The sequence below is a fragment of the Panulirus ornatus genome, chromosome 56 (assembly GCF_036320965.1).
Source record: "Panulirus ornatus isolate Po-2019 chromosome 56, ASM3632096v1, whole genome shotgun sequence".
Taxonomy (NCBI): domain Eukaryota; kingdom Metazoa; phylum Arthropoda; class Malacostraca; order Decapoda; family Palinuridae; genus Panulirus; species Panulirus ornatus.
In genome coordinates, this window is record NC_092279.1 from 30,366,702 (window position 1) to 30,389,662 (window position 22,961).

The 22,961-nt window shown below is 43.4% G+C and overlaps 1 protein-coding gene across 1 annotated transcript in view; it reads right to left on the bottom strand.

Moving 5' to 3' along the window:
* Positions 1 to 22,961, bottom strand: part of LOC139766047 (leucine-rich repeats and immunoglobulin-like domains protein 3) — a 290,521-nt gene that overhangs the window by 30,135 nt on the left and 237,425 nt on the right. Inside the window, exons 5-10 of the mRNA XM_071694188.1 lie at positions 15,117 to 15,272; positions 11,722 to 11,865; positions 8,501 to 8,644; positions 7,956 to 8,099; positions 6,696 to 7,779; positions 5,228 to 5,426 (exon numbers count right to left, since the gene is read on the bottom strand). Coding sequence (XP_071550289.1) covers positions 5,228 to 5,426; positions 6,696 to 7,779; positions 7,956 to 8,099; positions 8,501 to 8,644; positions 11,722 to 11,865; positions 15,117 to 15,272 — 1,871 coding nt within the window. The remainder of the gene's footprint in view (positions 1 to 5,227; positions 5,427 to 6,695; positions 7,780 to 7,955; positions 8,100 to 8,500; positions 8,645 to 11,721; positions 11,866 to 15,116; positions 15,273 to 22,961) is intronic.

The following is a 22,961-nucleotide window of genomic DNA, read 5'->3' on the forward strand; positions in this document are numbered from 1 at the left end:
GAAATACATATATATACATTGAGATGTATAGGTATGTATAGGTGTGTGAGTGGTCGTGTATTGTATATACATGTGCATTTGGGTGGGTTGGGCCATTCTTTCATCTGTTTCCTTGCGCTACCTCGCTAACGCGGGAGACAGCAACAAAGTATAATAAATTTTTTTTTTCATACTATTTGCCATTTCCCGCGTTAGCGAGGTAGCGTTAAGAACAGAGAACTGGGCCTTAGATGGAATATCCTCACCTGACCCCCTTCTCTGTTCCTTCTTTTGGAAAATTAAAAAAGAAAAAGGGAGGGGAGGATTTCCAGCCACCCGCTCCCTCCCCTTTTAGTCGCCTTCTACGACACGCAGGGAAACGTGGGAAGTATTCTTTCTCCCCTATCCCCAGGGATGAAATAAGTAAATAATAAATATGTATATATATATATATATATATATATATATATATATATATATATATATATATATATATATATATATATATTCTTTTCTTTGTTTTAAACTATTCACCATTTCCCGCGTTAGCGAGGTAGCGTTAAGAACAGAGGACTGGGCCTTTTTTGGAATATCCTCACCTGGCCCCACTCTGTTCCTTCTTTTGGAAAATTAAAAAAAAAAAAAAAAAGTAAGGTTATATATATATATATATATATAGATATATATATATATATATATATATATATATATATATATATATATATATATATATATATATATATATATATGCATATATACATACATATACATATATACATACACATACACAGACATATACATATATAAACATGTACATATTCATACTAGCTTGCCTTCATCCATTCATGTCACTACCCCGCACCAGGAAGAAGAGACAAAAAAGGCCACATTTGTTCACACAGTCTCTACTAACTGTCACGTGTAATGCACTGAAACCACAGCTCCCTATCCACATCCAGGTCTCACAGACCTTTCCATGGTTTACCCTAAACACTTCACATAGCCTGGTTCAATCCACTGACAGCACATCAACCCCAGTATACCACATCATTATAATTCACTCTATTCCTTGCATGCCTCTCATCCTCCTATATGTTCAGGCCCTGATCGTTCAAAATCTATTTCACTACATCCTTCCACCTCCAATACAGTCCCCTGCTTCTCCTTGTTCCCTACATCTCTCACAGATATAATCCTCTTTGTCAACCTTTCCTCACTCATTCTCTCCATATATCCAAACCATTTCAACACATCCTCTTTTGCTCTCTCTACCACACTCTTTTTATTTCCATACATCTCTCTTACCCTTTCATTACTAACTCGATCAAACCACCTCACGCCACACATTGTCCTCAAACATTTCATTTCCAACGCATCCATCCTCCTCTGTACAACCCTATCTATAGCCCATGCCTCACAGCCATATAATAATCTTGGAACTACTATTCTTCAAATATATCTATTTTTGCCCTCTGAGATAAAGTTCTCACTTTACATGCATTCTTCAGTGCTCCCAGAACCTTCATCCCCTCCTCCACCCGATGATCCACTATTGCCTCCATGGTTACATTCGCTGCCCAGCCTACTCCCAGATATATAAAATTCTTCACTTCCTTCAATTTTTCTCAATTCACGCTCACATCCCAGCTAACTTGCCCTCAACCCTGCTGAGCCTAACAACCTTACTTTTATTCACATTTACTCTCAACTTTCTCCTGTCACATACTCTTCCAAACTTGGTCACCAACTTCTGCAGTTTCTTGGTCGAATCAGTCATCAGTGCTGTGTCGTCGGCAAACAACAACTGATTTGCTTCCCGGCCCTCCTATCCCCCATAGACTACATACTCACCCCTATCCAGGACTCTTGCATTTACCTCCCTCACCACCTAATCCATAAACAAACAACCGTGGTGACATCACACATCCCTTCACTAAGAGCCATTAACTCTCCTATCTTCCTACTCATACACATGCCTTACACCCTTGATAAAAACTTTTTACTGCCTTTAACAGCTTACCTCCCACACCATATATTCTTGATATTTTCCACGAAACATCTCTTATCAACCTCATCATATGCTTTCTAACACACACTCTTCTGAGCTAACATTTCGCTTCCTCAAATTTTTCTCCATTCAAACTCACATCCCAACTGACTTGTCCCTCAACCCTGCTGAACCTAAAAACCTTGCTTTATTCACATTTACTCTCAACTTTCTCCTTTCACACACTTTTCCAAGCTCAATCACACTTCTGCAGTTTCTCACTCGAATCAGCAACCAGTGCCATATCACTGACGAACAACATCTGACTCATTTCCCAAGCCTGACAGACTCATCCCTCTCTCCAAAACTCTTAGATATACCTCCTTCACCATCCCATACATAAACAAATTAAACAATCATGGTGACATCACACACCTCTGCTGCAGATCAACCTTTATAATGAACCAATCATTCTCCTCTCTTCCTACTCGTACACATGCATTACACCCTTGATAAAAACTTTTTGCTGCCTCTAACAGCTTACCTCCCACACCATATATTCTTAATACCTCCAAAAAAACATCTCTTATCAAATTTATCATTTGCTTTCTCCAAACACATATATGCCAAATTTGGTTCTCTAAATACTTCTCACACACATTCTTCGGAGCTAACATTTGATCCACAAATCCTCTGCCACTTCTGAAATCACGCTGATCCTCCCCAATCTGATGCTCTGCACAAGCCTTCATCTTCTCAATGAATACCCTCCCATACAACTTAACAGGTATACTCAACAAACTTATACCTCTGTAGTTTGAAAACTCACCTTTATCACCTTTGCCTTTAAACAGTGACACTATACATACATTCTGCCAATCCTTAGGCACTGCACCATGATCCATACATACAATGAATATCCTCATCAACCAATCAAAAACACAGTTGCCCCCTTTCTTAATAAATTCAATTGCAATACCATCCACTACAACCACCTTGCTGCATTTCATTTTATGCAAGGCTTTCACCATCTCTTTTCTCTTCAATAACCACTTTCCATAACTTTCTTACTTTGCATACAACCCCGACCAAAAAACCCTACATATGCCACTCTGTCATCAAACATATTTAACAATAATTCAAAATACTCACTCTATCTTTTCACTTCATCACCACCTGTTACCACTTCCCCTTTCGTCCCCTTCAGTGACATTTCCATTTGTTCTCTTGTCTTTCGCACATTATTTACCTCCTTCCAAACCATCTCTTTATTCTCCCTAAAGTTTAATGATACTCTCTCACCCAAACTTTCATTTGCCCTCTTTTTCAATTCCTGCAACATCCTCTTGACCTCCTGCTGCTTCATCTTATGCATCTCCCAATCACTGCTTCCCTAAACACCTATTCCTCACCCACTCCCCTAACTTCATTTGCTTTCACCTATTGCTATTCCACACTCAATCTCCCCCAGAACTTCTTCGCACAATTCCCCTTTCCATGTTTACTTACTCTAACCACTTTCTTCTCCCCAACACTGTTTCCTCTTTTTTCAAAAACCTCTACAAATCCAACAAATCTTCATCCTTGTCTCCACAAGATAGTGATCAGGACATTTACATCTAAAAGTCTCTCTTTTACATGCTTATCAATTCATATGTAATCTAATGATGCCCACTGACTATTTCTTGTACTCACATACATATGCTTGTGCATATATATACCTCTTTTTAAACCAGGTATTCCCAATCCTACAACCCCAAAAGTTCTTCACTACTTAAATTCATAATACTGAATGCCACATGCACCCCAATTATATCCTTAACTGCCACATTACTTACCTTCACAATCAAATCACCCATCACTAATACCCAGTCTCATACACCAAAACTGCTTACACACTCACTCAGCTGCTCCCAAAACACTTGCCTCTCATGATGTTTCTTCTCATGGCCAGGAGCATAAGCATCAATAATCACCCATCTCTTGTCATCCACTAAGTTTTACCCACATCAATCTAGAATCTACTTCCTTACAATATCAAACACTCCCACAATTTCTGCATCTGGAGTAGTGCTACTTCTTTAGCTCTTGTCCTCTCACCAACCCCTGACTATACTCCCACGACATTTCCAAGCCATTCTCCCCTTTACCCTTAAGCTTTGTTTCAATCAGAGCCAGAATATCCATGTTTCTTTCCTTGAACATACTTCTACCTATCTCTCATCTTGGTTACAACCACACACATTCAAACACCCCAGTCTGAGCCTCTGAGCAGGATGAGCACTACCTTCCTGGCTCTTTCTTCTGTTTCCTCTTTTACAAATTGAAATAAAAGAAGGGGAGGGTTTCCAGTAACCCCAGCCCCTTTTAGTTGCCTTCTACAACAAGTAGGGAATATGAAGGTAGAATTATTTCTCACCTAGCTCAATAATGCTAAAGTTAATGATTGTGAACTATCAAGATGCCGAACATAAAAAAAGCACGAAAATGCATTATGAACATAACTCTAACCCACACTTTCATGGAAACCTTGCATCATAAACAGTATGTGAATACTGATTGAAAATCACATTTTTCTGACAAACATTAAAACACCCTAACTGCTAATGACTAGTCAACTTTGGCAGAGAAAATAACTAAATATGGGTAACACTAGTTACCAACAGTTTTGAAGAAGTTTTGAAGAAAAACTACAGAACTTGAACTTACACAATACCATCATTACTAAAAGTAACAAAACTGATCATATTTCACACTTTATAACAGCTGTAATCCAATTTAGTACGTCTCTAAATATCAAATGAGGACCTTAAATGCCTTAATAATCAATTCAAAACATGTAAAATGAAGTTAGTGAATTTTGAGGTGATAAATCCTTTACTTCAGGGTAGATATCACAATGTTACAGAGCGCAAAAATGAAATGGTGGTTCTGAATATATCCATATGAGCATCTCAACTAAATTTGTGCAAATAATTTACATAATGATACCAGAAATTAAGATATCAAAAAATAGTAAAAAGTATAGTTCATTTAAGTATGGGTAAGAAAACATTTACTACAACTGTGAAATTAAAAAAAAAGTACAGGCTCAGGCACGCACATATCTTAGTCAGCAAAACTCAGTATGAATGAATATATTCTCAAAAAAGTGTCCTTCCACGTGTGTATGTGAATAAAAACTTTCATGTTACTAAAACAATTTTAAAATCATGACTGACAACAATTGTTGTACTATACAGCATATACATCTGATCTTACCTCTTACAGAAAGAGTGACATGTCCCCGAGCTGTGCCAAGAATGTTGGTCAATTCACACACATATGTTCCTATATCATCCATCTGGGTCTCCTTGATCAGCAGATAATGACTGTTCTCAACCAGCACATAATGGTCATTATCTTCTAGGGTAATGCCATTCTTACTCCATGTTAGCTTTGGTGGGGGTAGCCCAGTGCCCTGTTTCCATTGAGGAGAGAAAAAAATGCAGCTGAGAGCCTTGTTCTCCATGAGGGTAGTGACAACAGTTCCCTAAAAATCTATTTTTCAGTTGACTAGAGGAGGGTAATTTTGGTGACGATCAATTGAGACAAAATAACCAGTCAGATGCTAAACAATCAGGACAATGGTTTTCAAAAATAGTAATATACAATGAAGCAGCATAATCATATGTCTCGTTACATCATTATTCTTATGTCTGTAGAGCCTGGGTGTAGATGATAGGAATTGGTTTTGGTACACTGTACATGACTTCTAAGCTGGAAGAAGTAATTAGGTATTAGAAATATACGTTATCATATTCTGTTGAGTGTACTTGGTAAGGAGTATGAGAGAATAGTGACCTAGAGGATGGCACCATATACACAACAACTGGGGTAAAGGATGCATGGACCAGTATTTGTCTAAAATAATTTGTGAGAGAAATATTAGGAGAAAGTGAAAAAAATGTGGCATTCATGGGTCTGGAGAAAACATATGCAACTGGTTGAGAGGCCTTGTTTACAGATGACACACTCGAGTACCTCCAGAAGCTGATGTCTGAGTTTGGAAAAGTGCATCAAAAGGAGACAGATTGTTATGAAGTGTAGCAAGGAGTCAGGTAGGAGTATTTAAGAGTGCATTTGAATGGGGAGGACCTGGAGGATGTCAGATGCAGTAGGTGTCGGCAGTGGACATGACAGATCCTTGAGGACAGAAGTAAGTTACATGTTTGGATAGGACAGCTTAGATCGTGGGTGCAATTAAGAACATGTGGAAGGAGCAGTTAGTGTCTGTCAGGGTAAAGATGGGTATAGCTGAAGGTATCGTAGTCCCAAAAGTTGAGGGTGGATGTAAGTCATGGGTCCTAAATGCAAAGAAAGGAAGACGGTGGATATATTGGAAATAAAATTTTGATAGTAAGCACAGTCTGATTATGATGTGCTGAAATAGTTTAACAAAAAGGAAGGGATGAGAGAAGACTGAATGACTAAGAGGAAACTGGGCATATGAAGCAGACAAGGTAAACCACAGAACACTATGTGGGTCCAGGCTGTGGATGGTAAGATCCGGTTTCAGTGCATTATACATTACTGCTAAAGAATGTATGTGTACAAAAGAGGCCATTGTTTGTTCTTGCTTCTGCCTAACTAAGGTAGGACAAAAGAAAAGCATTAAAAAAGATCTATTATCATATTCACACAAAAAAGTCTTGCTCCCACAACCTGATGCACTGTCCCTAACTCTTACCTGACATTCAAGAAGAGCATTATCTCCAAGTCTAGCAACCTCATCTTGTAAGGGTTTAGTAAACTCTGGTATCTGCCGTACAGTCACAGAAGCATGGGTTGACGCTGTTCCTGCTGCATTTGTTGCCTTACAAGTATACTGGCCCTCATCATGAGGTTGTACTGGTTTAATGAAGAAGATAGTTTCATTGGAAAACACATGAATTCTTCGTTCCCTAGCAGCAGGGAAGTCATCCCCCCCATCTTTTAACAAAGATATTTCTGGTGTAGGTGAACCTCCAGCAACACATTCCAGCTTAGCCACTTCCCCCATACGTACAGCAACACTTGTTGGTGTCTTTGTGAAGTATGGGAAAACATGAACCTGAATGTTAGCACGTTGAGAATAACTAGCTCCAAAGTGGTTCCGTACAACACACTGGTATTCGCCACTGTCTTCATCAGAAACATTTCGCAAGTGAAACAAAGATGTTACATTATGTATGGCACCACCCTCACCATCACCACCAATTACATTGATACGAGTTTCAAGTTGAAAATCCACCACCAACTGATTATTCTTTCGCCACATAAACTTTGGTTGGTCTCCTTCTGCACCAGCCTGAGCAACACATGCCAGTGTCACATTATCACCATGAAGCACTATCTGATCCTTTGGAGACTGACTTATTATAGGACGAGGTGAAGATTCACAGCTGAAATCAGAACTCGAAAGAGATGATACAGGACGATCTCGCAAGCTAGGTGGATAACTGCACGAAACAATCATGGATGAGGAGGCATTGAATAATACAGAAGACAACCAGGCTGGTAACCATGACAGGTGACAATCACATACAAGGCTGGAGGTGTTCAACTGCACAGATGTTAGATGTTTCAGTCCTGAGAATGGGTTACGAGGTAAGGTACGAAGCTGGTTTCCTCGCAGGTCAAGAGACCGCAGTGCCACAAGTGAGACAAATGTCTCAACATGTACAGTCTCAATACCATTGGAGGCTAATGAAAGTGTCTGGAGACTGTCCAATCTGCTAAATGCTCCACTGTTGTCTTCTACACTCCATCGCAACTGATTATAGGCAAGATCCCTGAAAGAAAGAATAACAGAATTAGAAATATATGGCACGGTGAAGCATGTTCTCAAAATAAATATACTTTTAACAATTATCAACAATTATTCAAAAACTAAACAAATGTGAGATGTATTCTAATACAAGCTCTTAGGATATGCATGTATACAAGTTTGCTTAACAGTACAACTCACAGAATTTGAAGACTGGAGGTAGACTCGAAAGAATCCTGCTCAATGTGGGCCAAATGGTTGTGTGAAAGTGTCAAGGTAGTTAGTTCTCCTAGGCCTCTAAATGTTCCTTCCCTCAGTGACACCAATCGGTTATGACTCATGTCCCTGTAAAAAAGAAAAAAACAAAATAATATAAAAATAAAGAAGTCATACAATGGACAAATTCTACCTCCCATAACATATATGCAATTAGATATTCAATAAAAAGTAATCTCAAACAAGAAATATGCACATGTATCAAAATATAATCAAAGAGTAAAGTATGTACTCGGTGTTTTGTTACCTTACTACACTTATTTCACTTTTATTCAAACTTATGGGCAATTTTCAGAACAATTACCCAAAAATGATAATACTACAAACAAGTGTTAAAACTCCACAGAGATAACAAAAAGATTAAAGAAGTATGAGTTACAAATACTTATGATCTATTTAGTCCATTTATAAAATACTCAATTGCTTCTCTAAAGCATCAGTAATACAAAAAACTTAAAAATTGAACTTACAAAGATGTCAATTCTTCTGTTGACTGCCATGCATCAGGTCGGATAGAGTCAATCTGGTTGTGACTAAGAAACAAATGTCCAAGAGATCTCAAACCAAACAACCATCCCTTGCGTACTGTTGTTATATTATTATAATCCAAAAATCTGCAATGTAAAAAAGATACAGAATTAGTAAGTAGTCCTGTAAAGACAGGAAAGATAAAAGTAGTTGCAGAATATCTTTAGCAAGGGTGGAGAAAAGTCCAGTAACTGGAAAGGTCATAGAATTGTTAAGACTGCAAGAAAATTGACTGAATGTAAAAGTGAAAATCTAAAGATGTGGGAAGAAACTGGATGTGGAGTATGGAAAAGGTAAACAGAAGAAAAACAAGGATTCAAGAGTGTTGTATGAAGAAAATAATGGATGAAAAGGTAAAGGACTGAACTTTAAGGTGGTATGGGTATACATTACATTACATAAACTTTACACTAAGTTCAGGGGTCATCAACACCAACAATTCAGCCTTGGCAAAGTGATGTGTTGTTCCTTTTCTCCATCAGGCTGTTGGAGGCAATGGCCCACAGACTTTCATAACAACCATACCTGGCTAGTCTAGTGAACCTTGCAGATACATCTTTTTAAATAATGACCAACACGACACAAGGAAAAACATGCAATAATCAGAGGGCATCTCAGGTGAAAGCAAAAAGTACGTAAAATTAATCAAAGACCTCAGATGTTTGTAGACCTTGCTCTTAAAGGCAGCAAGGTTAGAGGCAGAGGAGAAAGACAAAAAGAAGAGGAAAATTCCACAGCTTAGTTGCTCAAGGGAAGAAGTACTGTATTTCAATGTTTAATCTTGAAGTGGCCAGGTTCCACAAAAAACTGTGGGAAGCAGCAGCCAGATGTGTGCCTCAGGTCCAGCCCATTAAGAAGAGGGCATACGTGAACAGCTTAAGAGAGCTGTAGGCAAAATAATACATATAGAGCAAAGGAATAGCAGCAACATATTGATATACAGAAAAGGATGTTTTGAAGAGGTGACCCAGGGCGTTCTTAGATTTCTCTACTGAACAGCCTACAGTGTTTCTCATGGCTTCTAAAAATGCTTAATATTCATGGGAGCTGGATTCTTACATGCTCCCTTATTTCACTTGCAACAATTTTTATTTTAGTGGTAATATTTCATGAGTAAAGTTACTAGACTCTGTCTGAAAGTGGTTACAGTATGTGAAAAGATGCTTTTGGCAAGGCTGCAGAATCAATAGAGGGGGAAAGGGTTCAGTCAGCTGAGGACCCCATGAATACCTTGTGGAGTCTTTGGGAGTCTTCACACACAATGCTTAAAGCCTGGGTCTGGTACACTTTGTAGACACTTGTCTAATGCACCCTTAAACTTCTATACCAGGCAGCCTCTGATGGTAGATGGCAAGTTGTTGTGGCATCTTAGGCCCCAAATGTTTAAGTTAGTATCTCTTTTTGAGCATATGGCTCCTCTGGATTCCAGGGATGGTATTTTACAAAACCTTACATGCCTGTCATGCCAGTAGGATGTTATTTACAAATGTAGTTTGGAAACCATACCAGGGAGTAATGCCTCAAAGTCATTCCCAATAATTCATATACTTTACTACATTAATATGAGCTTTGAAAGATCTCTGGCCACTTTCTAAATCCATAATTGTGCCCACCTTGTAAGGTGATTTTAAACGCAACAATATTCAATTCATGAAAGAATTAGTGTCTTGAATAATATCATCATTGGTTTTTCTTCCCTTGTAAACCCACAGGATCCAACCTGCCATCTTTCTGCATGAGATAACCATTCTGATGTTGTGTTCACACTCCACCTAATTCCAAAGGAGGCATTCTTTCCTTAGCCCCTATGTGAAGCCCAATCATAAAGCTTAAGGAGCACCATTAAGGTCCTGGGTTTACATAATAAGAATAATAATGATGATCATAACAATAATAACAATATTAACAATAACAAAAATGATGCTTGTCATGCTAATGAAAAACTATTTTCACAGGTAAGATACAAACCATAGCTTGCAAGATTTTACAAGAGACAATCATACCATGCTATGTTCATTTCCAAAGGTATATATCCCTATCAGTATGAACACTGTACAAAACCTTTGCATGCTTTCGATCTCTGAAATTCTGCCTTGCCAAGAAATTAAGTCAGTAAAAGCAGTAATCTATTTGGATGAGCATTAGTGTCTTGAAAAACATCATAAATGGCTTTCCCTTTCTTGCCCTGAAGGTCTGTGAAATACAGTTTCATCTTTTTGAGAGAGTTAACTACCAGCACTGCTTTACCGTGTTCACTGAAGCTAAAGTCACTAGATATTACCACTTTGAGGTCTTTAGCAATGTTCTGTTGAAATATGATGGTTTCTATTTCTGTTGTTATTCTGTACCACACTTTACTTCTTTCCTTCCCAAAATACAGAGTTGTTGAAACTTTTTACCATTAAAAAGCGTTATTTTAAGGCCAAAAAATTACAATAATACATTAATCTACAAAATCATCTACCTTTAAAGATATTAAAATTCTAAATGGATGAAAACAGAGATGTGGAACCCAGGGCAAACAGTGATAACTAGATTGCCCTAGCATGATCCGCAGCATGATTCACTGTTTAAAACAAAAACAGCATTTGCAATAATATTCCTGGTCCATTGCATAGAGAACTACTAAATGATGCTTTAACTATTGCCAAATGTCTACCCTTAAAGTTTCTTAATTCTATTCTAACTATGATACAAGAGACATCACAGGTGAAATGGCCTCCAAAACATAACTGATCCCATACAAGTACTTGAAACTTAAAATGGTAAGGAATATTGTTCTATGGAGTTACACTCTGGAGGGAGCTTTTCAATTAGGTGTCCAAGAAAGCAACAAAGGAAAATGCTAATGACTTGTATAATAAACAGACAACCAATAATTACTGAGCTATCAAAAGTTTTTGTCATTTTCTCTATGCCACACTGAGAATAAAAGTGCATACATGTCAAATACTGATCCACCAGAAACAATGCACAGCTTCTGACTAAGCAGCATAATGGCCAAACCACACACCATACACTACTAAACTTATTTTCACAAATATATGCTCTACCATTCTTTCAGACTGTAAATACACTCCATAGTTTTATGAATACAAACCAAAGCACAAACTAAACAAAACAAAAAATCAATAATTAATTCTATATAACATAAAATACTTACAACTTCTCAATGGAATCCAGGCCATAGAACACGCCATCACTGAAGGTAGTGATTTCATTGCGTCGCAGTTTCAGGATCTTCAGTTTCTTGAGATCTTCAAACATCAAACCCTGAAGCTGGTGTAACTGGTTGCCATTTAGATCGCTGAAATACAAGACAAAAAAAATATGAAAAATCAGAATTGGTCATGTGAAGTAAAAGTAAAAAGTAAACTAAAATCAAAATACATGATAGGAGGAGCAGATAGGAGAAAATAAGGGTGTGAGAAGAGAAATATCAGTGTCTGTAATATATTCGAAGTATGTGTGTATATATCATATAAAACAGCAGGACCCCTTTATGATGCTCTTGCAGCTTTGAGGTTATGCAATAATGAAAAGCAAGGAAATGATAGACTCCTGGAAAAAGAAAATCCTTGACAAGACTGTACTGCCTTTTATCAACTTACTGCAATAAAGTCCCAACACAGTAAGTTGGAAGCAGAGTTTTGGAACACCTGTATAAAAACATGTTTACTTATTTCTTTCATGCTTATTCAGTGTTTCCAAAACGCCTTATCCAACCCCTATAATATCCAACCCCTATATAAATATACAGCCAATATACGGCTAAGGTCTATCATAGGTACAAGCATATAATGTTCTTTTTTTTTTTTTTTTTTTTTATACTTTGTCGCTGTCTCCCGCGTTTGCGAGGTAGCGCGAGGAAACAGACGAAAGAAATGGCCCAACCCCCATACACACGTACATACACACGTCCACACACGCAAATATACATACCTACACAGCTTTCCATGGTTTACCCCAGACGCTTCACATGCCTTGATTCAATCCACTGACAGCACGTCAACCCCTGTATACCACATCGCTCCAATTCACTCTATTCCTTGCCCTCCTTTCACCCTCCTGCATGTTCAGGCCCCGATCACACAAAATCTTTTTCACTCCATCTTTCCACCTCCAATTTGGTCTCCCTCTTCTCCTCGTTCCCTCCACCTCCGACACATATATCCTCTTGGTCAATCTTTCCTCACTCATTCTCTCCATGTGCCCAAACCATTTCAAAACACCCTCTTCTGCTCTCTCAACCACGCTCTTTTTATTTCCACACATCTCTCTTACCCTTACGTTACTTACTCGATCAAACCACCTCACACCACACATTGTCCTCAAACATCTCATTTCCAGCACATCCATCCTCCTGCGCACAACTCTATCCATAGCCCACGCCTCGCAACCATACAACATTGTTGGAACCACTATTCCTTCAAACATACCCATTTTTGCTTTCCGAGATAATGTTCTCGACTTCCACACATTTTTCAAGGCTCCCAAAATTTTCGCCCCCTCCCCCACCCTATGATCCACTTCCGCTTCCATGGTTCCATCCGCTGACAGATCCACTCCCAGATATCTAAAACACTTCACTTCCTCCAGTTTTTCTCCATTCAAACTCACCTCCCAATTGACTTGACCCTCAACCCTACTGTACCTAATAACCTTGCTCTTATTCACATTTACTCTTAACTTTCTTCTTCCACACACTTTACCAAACTCAGTCACCAGCTTCTGCAGTTTCTCACATGAATCAGCCACCAGCGCTGTATCATCAGCGAACAACAACTGACTCACTTCCCAAGCTCTCTCATCCCCAACAGACTTCATACTTGCCCCTCTTTCCAGGACTCTTGCATTTACCTCCCTAACAACCCCATCCATAAACAAATTAAACAACCATGGAGACATCACACACCCCTGCCGCAAACCTACATTCACTGAGAACCAATCACTTTCCTCTCTTCCTACACGTACACATGCCTTACATCCTCGATAAAAACTTTTCACTGCTTCTAACAACTTGCCTCCCACACCATATATTCTTAATACCTTCCACAGAGCATCTCTATCAACTCTATCATATGCCTTCTCCAGATCCATAAATGCTACATACAAATCCATTTGCTTTTCTAAGTATTTCTCACATACATTCTTCAAAGCAAACACCTGATCCACACATCCACATGTTCTTAGTATGAAATCATTGTACATCTGGTCACTGAGAACAATGTTTGTGAGAGCAACACCAACCCACCTCAGTGTGTCTCAGGCTATCTTTAGGAAAGGATGTTCTTTCTTAACTTCTCATGCTACTTCATATTGGAAATCTTTCTTCTGGGCACTGTATTTCTTCAACCTGTGCTTCAAGATGGTTGGCTCTTTCCTTTCTAAGGTGGAAAAAGCCCAAATTCTCACCTAAAGCCATTAAATGTCGGTATAAGTGAAATTTCTAGGCACACTGGGTGCACTGAATGCATGATCAGGCAATCAGGTGAAAACTTCCTGCAAAACCTTGTAAGTGGCACTCGCCTCATTCAGATCAAGACCCTGCGAACCTAAGAGATGGACCTAAATACTTCAGGAACTTTGCTAGTTCATGAAGGCTGATCTGGGTGAATACTGGTAGTTAATGAAATGTTGGCTAGGTCTGATGGTCATTATGAAAGGCAAATGGTACTCATGTTAGCTGAGGTATGCAAGAGGTGAGGATCCAGAAGTGCAGAGGAATCATGGCAGTTTGGAAAGTTAACTAGGGTGAGTCAATGTGGTTATGGAAGCTCACTAAGGAAGGTCAAGATAATTATAACAGCTAACTCGATTTGAAACCCGCTACCCCTTCAAGTCTTTCCTAACAACTATGACTCGGCACTTTTTAATGGTCAGGAGTTTCACTACCTGAAAAATTCTTTAATATTCTCCCCCACCTCTTCTTTCTCCCTTCTCATTCATCCTCTTTATACCCCTACTGGACCTGGCTTTGATTTGGAAAACTACTTACAACAACTTCAGGCAGTGATAAAAGCTTGCTACGGTGAATCGAGGTAGTTATGAATGGTTAGTAGGGTGAGAAAGTAACTGTGAAAGCTAACTACTGTAAGTCAAGGTAATGACTAATGAAAAATCTTGCGTCAAAGCAATTACAAAAGTTCAACAGTGCGACTCAGTCGTTACGAAAGGTAACTAGTGAGGCTCACGGTAGTTAAGGAAGCTAACAGAGATGACAATATAGTTACAAGAGCTAACTAGGGTGACTCTGGGTAGTTATGAGAGCTAAGGTGGCAAAGTAGTTATGAGAACTAACAAGGGTAACGTAGTCATGAGAACTACCTAAAGTGGCCTAAAGTTGTTCCGAAAGCTAACTTGGGTTATTCAAAGCAGATACGGAAGTTAACTTAAATGACATGGTAGTTATGAGACCTAACTACGGTGAGCTAAAGTTACGTTAAAGTGAGTTACGTCAACAGTTAATGAGAGCTGACGAGAAGTTGTCGTAGCAAGTGGATGAGAGCGACTTATAAGTAGCTGAAAGTTACTTACAAGTGGCTGAAAGTTACTTACAGCGATCGGAGGTTGGTGAGGTTGGTAAAGATGGGAGCTGAGCGGTTGAAGGTGGCCGGGGTGAGGAGGTTTCGAGATAACTTCAGCTCTGCCAGAGAACTGAGTGTCCTGAAAGACCTGGCCTCCAAGCGGGCAATCATGTTCCTGCTCAAGTTCCTGGGGAGAAAATCACATCAGAAATCGTAAGCAACACATACAGCCAATCTGGTCTTCAAGATTCAGACCAACACCATGATCCAATGTATATATATATATATATATACGTTTTGCTTTGCTTTGTCGCTGTCTCCCGCGTTAGCGAGGTAGCGCAAGGAAACAGACGAAAGAATGGACCAAATGGACCACCCACCTACATACACATGTATATACATACACGTCTACACACGCAAATATACATACCTATACATCTCAATGTATACATATATATACACACACAGACATATACATATATACACATGTACATAGTTCATAGTCTGCCTTTATTCATTCCTATACATGCCTGTAATTCCTTAAAAAGAAAGTTAAATGTGTAAAATCTAAATACATTCATTATTAACATGAAATAATGGATACTTCATTCAGTAAATAACTATGAGCTATGCCCCCCCCCCCCCATGTCGAATGAATGGCATATATTTAACCGTTATTCCTCGTTTTGTTTTGCTGGTTATTAATGATACCCCTTAATACTACCAAAGTTAACAAATGATCTAACATCCCTAACACTAAGATAATACCCAAGTATTCATTAGTGATTTAAATCATATAATCAACCCAGAAGGCAAGGCGTACCCGACCAATGCCACTCATCCCCAGCCAGTAACGCCTGGAGGACATTTCACAAGCAGCACACACAATGGTCCACTCCACTTCTGTCCCCCCGAGGTCGCCTGTTACTGGAGGAAATGTCACTTACAGTACTGGCCCCAGCTTGAATGCAGCGGATATTAGTTCATGTTTAGTGTAACAATGGAAGAACACAAGAGGCGGACAGAGGTGGCTCGACCAACACTCCCACCCACCCCCTCCATCCCCCTTCACCATTTTTTTTCCCCAGGATGATCAGAGGTGCTTCGGTATTACGAAAATTAACGTTACTCATTAACAAAAAAATATTTTCCTATGGATAGGATACGATACGATATCTTAGGTCAGGAGTTTTAATACAATATATGTAGAAACTGTTGTAAGAGTCCGAATCAAAACAAATAAATTCGAGAATGCTTTACCAAACGTATCCAAACTGAAGCAAATGCAGTCAAAAAGTCTCATGTGTAACATGCAGGTAAAGTTTCATGTCAGATCAGCTTCTATAGCATCATGTCTTTGTTCATCCTAGTGACAAAAGTGGCTTCCCGCCAGCCGGGCTGCCAGGCCACCACGACCGCACCTGCACCGCCCACACCCCATCCGATTTATCGCTCATTTCCTCATTTCACACTCATGCTACCACATCCAACGTCATTACATATATTTCCTGCTTTATTTCGATCTGACTCTCTTGAAGCACAACGATTTACTACTTAGTATCGTTACTTCAGCACGTAATATTTGTAAATTGTCGGGCGGTGGTGGTGGTGGTGGGGGCTGGTAGCATGGAGCAAGCGGAGGGGAAGGCCAGGCCAGCTGGTGCATGTGGGTCCACTTGCTGTGATTGAGTGTTACATCCTCATTACTGGCAGGGCCAGGGGGGCGTGGGAGAGGGCCGCCAGCCCGCCCCCACCCACCACCAGCACCACCTCTCTCTCTCTCTCTCTCTCTCTCTCTCTCTCTCTCTCTCTCTCTCTCTCTCTCTCTCTCTCTCTCTCTCTCACACACACATTTGCAATCACGGTGGTTCAGGCATGATGACATCACTGGATAACGCATTCGTTAAGTCCATTGCGAGAAATACAACAACAGGGAAATTTAAGCTGTGTCCCTACACACACACACACACACATGAACCGTAAATGCATTTACAGCAGAAACTTCAAGCGTACACAAAGGACCTCTATATCCCTGACCTGAGTCCAGGCACGGCTATCAACCGATTTTAACTGACATTAACCTTTGTCCACCAGACAGGTGGCTGGCGAGCACGGACAACACAAACCTTGCCAACCACATACGTTGTTTTCCATGCCACAGCTTCGCTCATGATAACCAAACGTTGCCCGCCATAGAACGGGTTCCACACAGGCAGGTAAACATGCTAGGGTATTATATATATACACACAAGAGTCAAATAACGGAGATAATAAGAGAGAGAGAGAGAGAGAGAGAGAGAGAGAGAGAGAGAGAGAGAGAGAGAGGAAGCAGCCGAAGAGAGAACACACCAGCAGGGCAAACTGCTACATCCATTGGCCTGACATTTCTACGACTACATATTGACCATCAGCTGTACGTAGAATACAATCCATCATTCCAGAGGAAGACAACGTTACGATCTTATGGCAAACCTGTAATGACATGACAAAAAAAAAGGGGGGGGCAGCCTGGTCTTCATACATTTCCCCAGTATTACGTGTCACCATTTCCTCCTTAACCACCGTACTGGGTCATCTGCCTGACCAAAGATACGTACGTGTTCATGAGTGTTACACTAGCTCCCCGGGGAGGGGGATCACAACACCTGATATGAAGGTGGTGCATCTGCGGGTGGCTCAGCCCGGACTGACCACCCCTCACCCCCCTCACCGCAACACTGCCATACGGTTGACCCGGCCAGTGGGGTGTTGCCGCAACACAAGGCTGACCCGGCCGGTGGGGTGTTGCCGCAATACAAGGCTGACCCGGCCGGTGGGGGTGTTGCCGCAATACAAGGCTGACCCGGCCGGGGGGGTGTTGCCGCAATACAAGGCTGACCCGGCCGGGGGGGTGTTGCCGCAATACAGGCTGACCCGGCCGGTGGGGGTGTTGCCGCAATACAAGGCTGACCCGGCCGGTGGGGGTGTTGCCGCAATACAAGGCTGACCCGGCCGGTGGGGGTGTTGCCGCAATACAAGGCTGACCCGGTCGGGGGGGTGTTGCCGCAATACAAGGCTGACCCGGCCGGGGGGGTGTTGCCGCAATACAAGGCTGACCCGGCCGGGGGGGTGTTGCCGCAATACAAGGCTGACCCGGCCGGTGGGGTGTTGCCGCAATACAAGGCTGACCCGGCCGGTGGGGGTGTTGCCGCAATACAAGGCTGACCCGGCCGGTGGGGGTGTTGCCGCAATACAAGGCTGACCCGGCCGGGGGGGTGTTGCCGCAACACAAGGCTGACCCGGCCGATGGGGTGCTGCCGCAACACAAGGCTAACCCGGCCGGGGGGGTGTTGCCGCCACACAAGGCTGACCCGGCCGGGGGGGTGTTGCCGCCACACAAGGCTGACCCGGCCGGTGGGGTGTTGCCGCAACACAAGGCTGACCCGGCCGGGGGGGTGTTGCCGCAATACAAGGCTGACCCGGCCGGGGGGGTGTTGCCGCAACACAAGGCTGACCCGGCCGGTGGGGTGCTGCCGCAACACAAGGCTGACCCGGCCGGTGGGGTGTTGCCGCCACACAAGGCTGACCCGGCCGGTGGGGTGTTGCCGCAACACAAGGCTGACCCGGCCGGTGGGGTGTTGCCGCCACACAAGGCTGACCCGGCCGGGGGGGTGTTGCCGCAACACACGGTTGGGCCGGGGTGTTGCGACCTGCAGGAAGACGTGCACAGTAGGGTGTTGGCAGACCAGGATGTGGGGAAGTGGCAGCATTAAGGCTGTGCGGGTGGTGGTGGTGGGCCAGGATGTGGGAGGTACTGGTGGATGGGGTGGCAAAGAGGTAGTGGGGGAGGAGGGTAGTGGTGATGGAGGAGGGTAGTGGTGGGGAAAGAGGGGAGGGAAATGGTAGGTGGGGAGGAGATGAGGCAGTGAGGGAGGTCATACCACGGACAACACCACCAGCTATGGTCATCATGCCACAATAACAACACTACAACACCATGGATGATCAGAAACACCAGCTGTCGTGAGCAGGTCTAGTGTTGGCCTCACCAGCTGTCGTAAGCAGGTCTGGTGTAGGCCTCACCAGCTGTCGTGAGCAGTTCTGGTGTTGGCCTCACCAACTGTCGTGAGCGGGTCTTGTATTGGCCTCACCAGCTGTCGTGAGCAGGTCTGGTTTTGGCCTCACCAGCAGTTGTGAGCAGGTCTGGTGTTGGCCTCACCAGCTGTCGTGAGCAGGTCTGGTGTTGGCCTCACCAGCTGTCGTGAGCGGGTCTTGTGTTGGCCTCACCAGCTGTCGTGAGCAGGTCTAATGTTGGCCTCACCAGCTGTCGTAAGCAGTTCTGGTGTTGGCCTCACCAGCTGTCGTAAGCAGGTCTGGTGTTGGCCTCACCAGCTGTCGTGAGCAGGTCTGGTGTTGGCCTCACCATCTGTCGTGAGCAGGTCTGGTGTTGGCCTCACCAGCTGTCGTAAGCAGGTCTGGTGTTAGCCTCACCAGCTGTCGTGAGCAGGTCTGGTGTTGGCCTCACCAGCTGTTGTGAGCAGGTCTGGTGTTGGCCTCACCAGCTGTCGTGAGCAGGTCTGGTGTTGGCCTCACCAGCTGTCGTAAGCAGGTCTGGTGTTGGCCTCACCAGCTGTTGTGAGCAGGTCTGGTGTTGGCCTCACCAGCTGTCGTAAGCAGTTCTGGTGTTGGCCTCACCAGCTGTCGTAAGCAGGCCTGGTGTTGGCCTCACCAGCTGTCGTGAGCGGGTCTGATGCTCCCCTCACCAGCTTCGCAAGGAGGTCTGATGCTGGCCTCACCAGCTGTCGTGAGCGGGTCTGATGCTGGCCTCACCAGCTGTCGTGAGCGGGTCTGATGCTCCCCTCACCAGCTTCGCAAGGAGGTCTGATGCTGGCCTCACCAGCTGTCGTGAGCGGGTCTGATGCTCCCCTCACCAGCTGTCGTGAGCGGGTCTGATGCTCCCCTCACCAGCTGTCGTGAACGGGTCTGATGCTCCCCTCACCAGCTGTCGTGAGCGGGTCTGATGCTCCCCTCACCAGCTGTCGTGAGCGGGTCTGATGCTCCCCTCACCAGCTGTCGTGAGCGGGTCTGATGCTCCCCTCACCAGCTGTCGTGAGCGGGTCTGATGCTCCCCTCACCAGCTGTCGTGAGCGGGTCCTGGGCACGCGCGGCTGTTCCCTCCCATCACTGACGTCACTGTTACACTAAATTCCAACACAGCTCAGATCACTGTCACCTCCCCTCCATTTTCAACTGTGACGGGAGGGTGACGGTGACAACTGTGACGTTAGGGTGACGGTAACAACTGTGACGTTAGGGTGACGGTGACAACTGTGACGGGCGGGTGACGGTGACAAGTGTGACGTTAGGGTGACGGTGACAACTATGACGTTAGCGTGACGGTGACAACTGTGACGTTAGGGTGACGGTGAAAACTGTGACGGGCGGGTGACGGTAACAACTGTGACGTTAGGGTGACGGTGACAACTGTGACGTGAGGGTGGCGGTGACAACTGTGACGTTAGGGTGACGGTGACAACTGTGACGTTAGCGTGACGGTGACAACTGTGACGTTAGGGTGACGGTGAAAACTGTGACGGGCGGGTGACGGTAACAACTGTGACGTTAGGGTGACGGTGACAACTGTGACGTTAGGGTGACGGTGACAACTGTGACGGGAGGGTGGCGGTGACAACTGTGACGGGAGGGAGGGTGACAGTGACGACTGTAACAGTAGGCAGCGTGACGGTGACAACTGTGACAGAAGGTAGGGTTACGGTGGCAAATTTGTTGAAATGGAGGGAGGTGGAGGGAATTGGGGGGGTGGAAGGACCAGGGGGTGGAGGGAGCTTGGAAGGAGGAGGGAGTTGGAAGGGAGGGAAGGAACTGAGGAGGGAGGGAGGGCAGCACACGGGCACGCTGGTCATAAAGCGATCAATCTCAACGAGATGATGAGCGGCGCCCGCAAGTGGGTGGCGCCGCCCAACCCTCCTCCTACCCCACCCACAACACCCACCATCATCCCCCACACCCTTTATCCACAACGCCCCCATCCACCCCACAACCCTCACCCACAATATAATCCCAGGATAGAGGCACCTACAACCCTCACCCACAATATAATCCCAGGATAGAGCCACCTACAACCCTCACCCACAATATAATCCCAGGATAGAGCCACCTACAACCCTCACCCACAATACAATCCCAGGATAGAGCCACCTACAACCCTCACCCACAATACAATCCCAGGATAGAGCCACCTACAACCCTCACCCACAATACAATCCCAGGATAGAGCCACCTACAACCCTCACCCACAATACAATCCCAGGATAAAGCCACCCACAACACCCCTCCACAACCCTCACCCACCCCACAACTGCAGGAGAAAACAAGTCTAGAACACCCCACAAGTGGCCTCACCCCACAACCAGACGGAACAGGTTCACAACTCACGTTATGATCATTACTCACAACACCCACGAGAACCTGATCAAGATGAATATTTATAATTCAAACATTGATGAACATTGAAGATCATCATAACTGAATATATTACCACATTCCACGTCACCAGTGAGTGAACTTGTGCGATGTTTTTATGAACTCCATCTTTTCTATAATGTGTAAACAACTCACCTGATCAATTATAACCCAGCTCTTGCTCTTCTTAAGTTATCATAAATAATAACTTTCTCATTCTAGTTAGTTTATGGTAAAGTTACGTATGTCGGGTTAGGCCAGTTTGGCGTACGGTTCTTACATTACGATAACTTATTTATGGACGGGATGAGGTAAAGTTATTTAAGGATAAAAGTTTCTGGGTTAGCATCATACGATACCAGAACTCGTGACAAATTTAGTTGTGATGTTTGGGTTTGGTTACGTTAGGTTAGGTTAGGTTAGGTTAGGTTAGGTTAGGTTAGGTTAGGTAGGTTAGGTAAGAAGTGGATGTCCTAAAAGTTATAATTATCGTACTTTTTCCATTTTCATTTATCGTGCAATGTGTAACACATTTAGCATCGTGTGTGTGACATTTGGTAATATCTTGTTATCTCGTGAACGACCAGCCGCGCATCACTATCTACATACGTCACGGGACTTTTTAACATACGACATAATTATCTATCTTCATCTATCTTTTAATTACGATACGGGTCCCCTGGCCATCAGCTGGCAGATGCCGGGGGGGGGGGGGCGGGGCACGACCAATAAATGCGCGAGATGCGCTGCTGACGTCATCATTTAACGGCAGGCTATGCCGGTGACTACACCACCTCCCCACAAGCCTGTACGACTTAAAATAGGCCATGACCACGAATCCAATACATCGACTTAACAACAAAAGTCTGAGATCCATGTGTTGCTGACATATAGTTTAAATCATAATATATCATTTCATTCATTCCACACAATTTTCCAGTTGACTGTAATCCCTTCAAAGTTGACCGCTGTTCCAACGAGAAATCCTCCACAAATCTCACAGAAGCTTTTTAACCCAGCATCAATGGTGGTGTAATGTGAGCTAAGACCATATGTCTTCCTACCTTAAACCACTGGCGAAGGCTTTGTTCAGACAGCCGGCTTGTGTGTGAGGCAGGAGCGCGGGGCCTCTGTGTCAGCTTAATAATATGTCAACGTTCCTGTGACCAGATGTTCTGTACTCACACCTCCCACTCCATACATCCTCCACTTCCTCCTTCCACCTCCCCACCTTAACATCCACGTCTTCCTGGTCTGCACAAGAATTATTTCCGTGACCAACAGACAACAGAGGGTGCGTGCGTGTACATAGTGTCATGCAACGGTACACTACAGCCCTTCCATGATCACTGGGGAATAACTCATCATACAACGCATGATCACGTCTTCTTCTTTTAAGTAACCCCTTAGACAA